The sequence below is a fragment of the Trypanosoma equiperdum genome, assembly GCF_001457755.1.
Source record: "Trypanosoma equiperdum strain OVI genome assembly, contig: ctg_1902, whole genome shotgun sequence".
Taxonomy (NCBI): Eukaryota; Euglenozoa; class Kinetoplastea; order Trypanosomatida; family Trypanosomatidae; genus Trypanosoma; species Trypanosoma equiperdum.
The window spans coordinates 1-2,600 of record NW_027123952.1 but is presented as its reverse complement, the minus strand read 5'-3'; the positions used below and the strand labels follow the sequence as shown (position 1 = coordinate 2,600).

General features: G+C 46.7%; 1 protein-coding gene across 1 annotated transcript; it reads left to right on the top strand.

Annotated features, from left to right (window-relative positions):
- Positions 1–740: 740 nt before the first annotated feature.
- Positions 741–2,330, top strand: TEOVI_000565000 (Trypanosomal VSG domain containing protein, putative; the record flags this gene model as incomplete). The annotated part of the gene is made up of 1 exon (XM_067223595.1): positions 741–2,330. One exon carries the CDS (start codon positions 741–743, stop codon positions 2,328–2,330), a length of 1,590 nt encoding a protein of 529 aa, XP_067079696.1.
- Positions 2,331–2,600: the final 270 nt, after the last annotated feature.

Genomic DNA, 2,600 nt, shown 5'->3' with positions numbered 1-2,600 from the left:
GAAGCGGGGAATGATTGGGTTAGATTATGTGGAGAGATTCTTTTCTATTACAAATAGTGTGGTGATTGGAGATGATCCAGTTATTCATTTTCCTGGGCATCCAATTGCATGGAAGGAGGAATCAAAATTAATTGTGAAAAATCTTTCTTGGCACACTGAACAGGAAAAGAGAAAAATTGGTTCGAAAGATTTGGCTAAAGTGGAATTTTAGGCTATAAATGGAAAAACATGGAAATTTGAAAATGAAAATTTTGTGGTAAAACGCTTAAACAAGGAATGTTATTTAAAGCACAAAAATTGTAACAGTAGATGTAGCATGCACATCATATTTGCGGAATCATATACAGCAGACAATAGCCAGCATACCAGCCACGTAGGATATAAACCTAACACGATGTAGCGCTGTGAACCGCTTGCACGACGACCCCAAGCAGCAAATAACCAAAAAAGACGCCAGAAGAAGGAGCGCAGACATAGGAAAGGACCACATAAATGCGAATACATCAAGGAAGAGACCGCTACACCAGCAATTGCAAAGAAATCTCGGAGAGGCAAAGCGGTACTGCCACCAAAGACGAGTATCGGGGCAGCGCACACAACTCCCATAATGCCAATAGCCTTAAAACTGCACACTGCGAATAAGAAGCCGCCAATTCCCGTAAAAGAAGACCAGAGCAACTTCATCTGAGTATAAAACTTGTATTGTTCAAGATAGTAAAGCATAGCAAGAAGTCAGTGACATGATAAAAGCAGTCACCACCTTAGCATTGCTGGTAATAGGCCCAGCAAGTGGGACGGCACCAAGCGCAAACGACAACGCACCGTATTTCCAAGAACTCTGCGACATCATCAGGCTAGCACAAACGACGATTACGCCAGCAGAAGCGGCACAAGACATCGGAGACTTCGCGGCAGCGGCAAAAATAATCAACCTCTCAGTAGCGGACCCAACGGCCCTAGCACAACTAGCAGACACAAAAACGGCCAATTCCAAAATGTCAGACGACAACGAAGCGGCGGCAAGGAGCTGCAAAGAAGAACAGAAAGCAATATGCGAAACCATCATACAAAAACTGGCAGCACAAGACGGCAACACCATCAAGGCCCTGTACGCCGCCGCGGTCAAAACGCCGCCAGCAGCAGCAACAACGACAGTAGCCAAAGCAATAGAGAAGGTAATAGGCGAAATTAGACAAAACGACTGGATAACGCCGCTAGCAGCCGCAGGCAGGATCCTAAAAGAAGCTCTGGGAGCATCGGCCGACAGGGAGCCAACCGACGACGACTTCAAAGCAGCAACGCGCATAAAAGCATGCGGCAAAGACAGCAGCCAAACGGACGGCGAACACGCAGGGAAGTCGCTAGCACACGACGCCATTTGCCTGTGCGGCAAAGACAGCGATCAAACGCAAGACAAAGCCTGCGGACCGGACGTTGATGGAGCAAGCGGCAGCGACATAACGTGGACCCAAGGAACAAACGCAGCGCAGCAGTGGACCAACTTAAAAGCAGCGTGCAAACCGACACTCAACTACAAAGCAGCACCCCTCGCAGAAAGACTAAGAGCAGCAACAACGCAATTCCAAAGCAAGATAGGCCTGCAGGGAATAACTAAAACGCACAAGCCGGGCACCCTAGGGATTTACACAACGTCGCTGTCCACGGGCTGCGACGGAAAGACCGACGGCAACAGCGGCTGCTGTGTGCTGTACAAACTCAAACCAGGCGCCGGAGGCGGCCACCAAATAGCATGGGCGAACAAGCTGCTCGACGCAGCAGACCAGCTCGCAACAGCAGACACAGCACGCGCGGCAGCAGAACAGAAGTACAAACAACTAGCAAGCTTAAACGAAACTTTAACAGCGATAATGCTGATAGAAGCCGCCGACAAGCGAACAGCAGCCAACAAGCCCGCAAATACAGAAACCGGCGTACAAGGCGGCCAAGCCGCGAAAGCCGACCACTGCAAAGCACACAAAGGTAACAAAAAAGCTTGCACAGCAGAAGCCAGCTGCATATGGAAAGGAGGCGATAGCGAAGACAAAGGGGACTGTGAAGTAAATACAACAAAAGTAACTGAACAGACAAAACAAACAGGACCAGGAGCTGCAGGGACATCAGCAGCAACTGGGTGTGAAAAACACTTCACTGACGAAAACGGCTGTAAAAAAATGAATGAAGGAAAAGATAAACCTGTTTGTGCCTGGAAAAAAGGTGGCGAAAATGACAAGGAAAAAGACGAGTTTAGGTGCCGATCTTCGAGCTTTCTCCTAAAAAACAATTTCGCCCTCAGCGTGGTTTCTGCTGCATTTGTGGCCTTGCTTTTCTAAAATTTTTTTCCCCTCTTTTTAAAATTTTCCTTTGCTAAGATTTCTTGCTACTTGCAAACCTTTCTGATATATTTTAACACGCAAATTTAACCTAAAAAATTGAGCTGTTTTTGTAATTTGTGATTCTGCAAATATTTTCTGTTTTTCTGAGGAGTGAAATTTTTTTTCTTTCCTTTTCCCGTTTTTTTTGTGGAGTTTTTTTTTTGTAGGTAGGTAGGTTAGTTAGGTAGGATTAGCCGGTTAGGGTTAGGGTGTTTCGGGTTAGCGGGT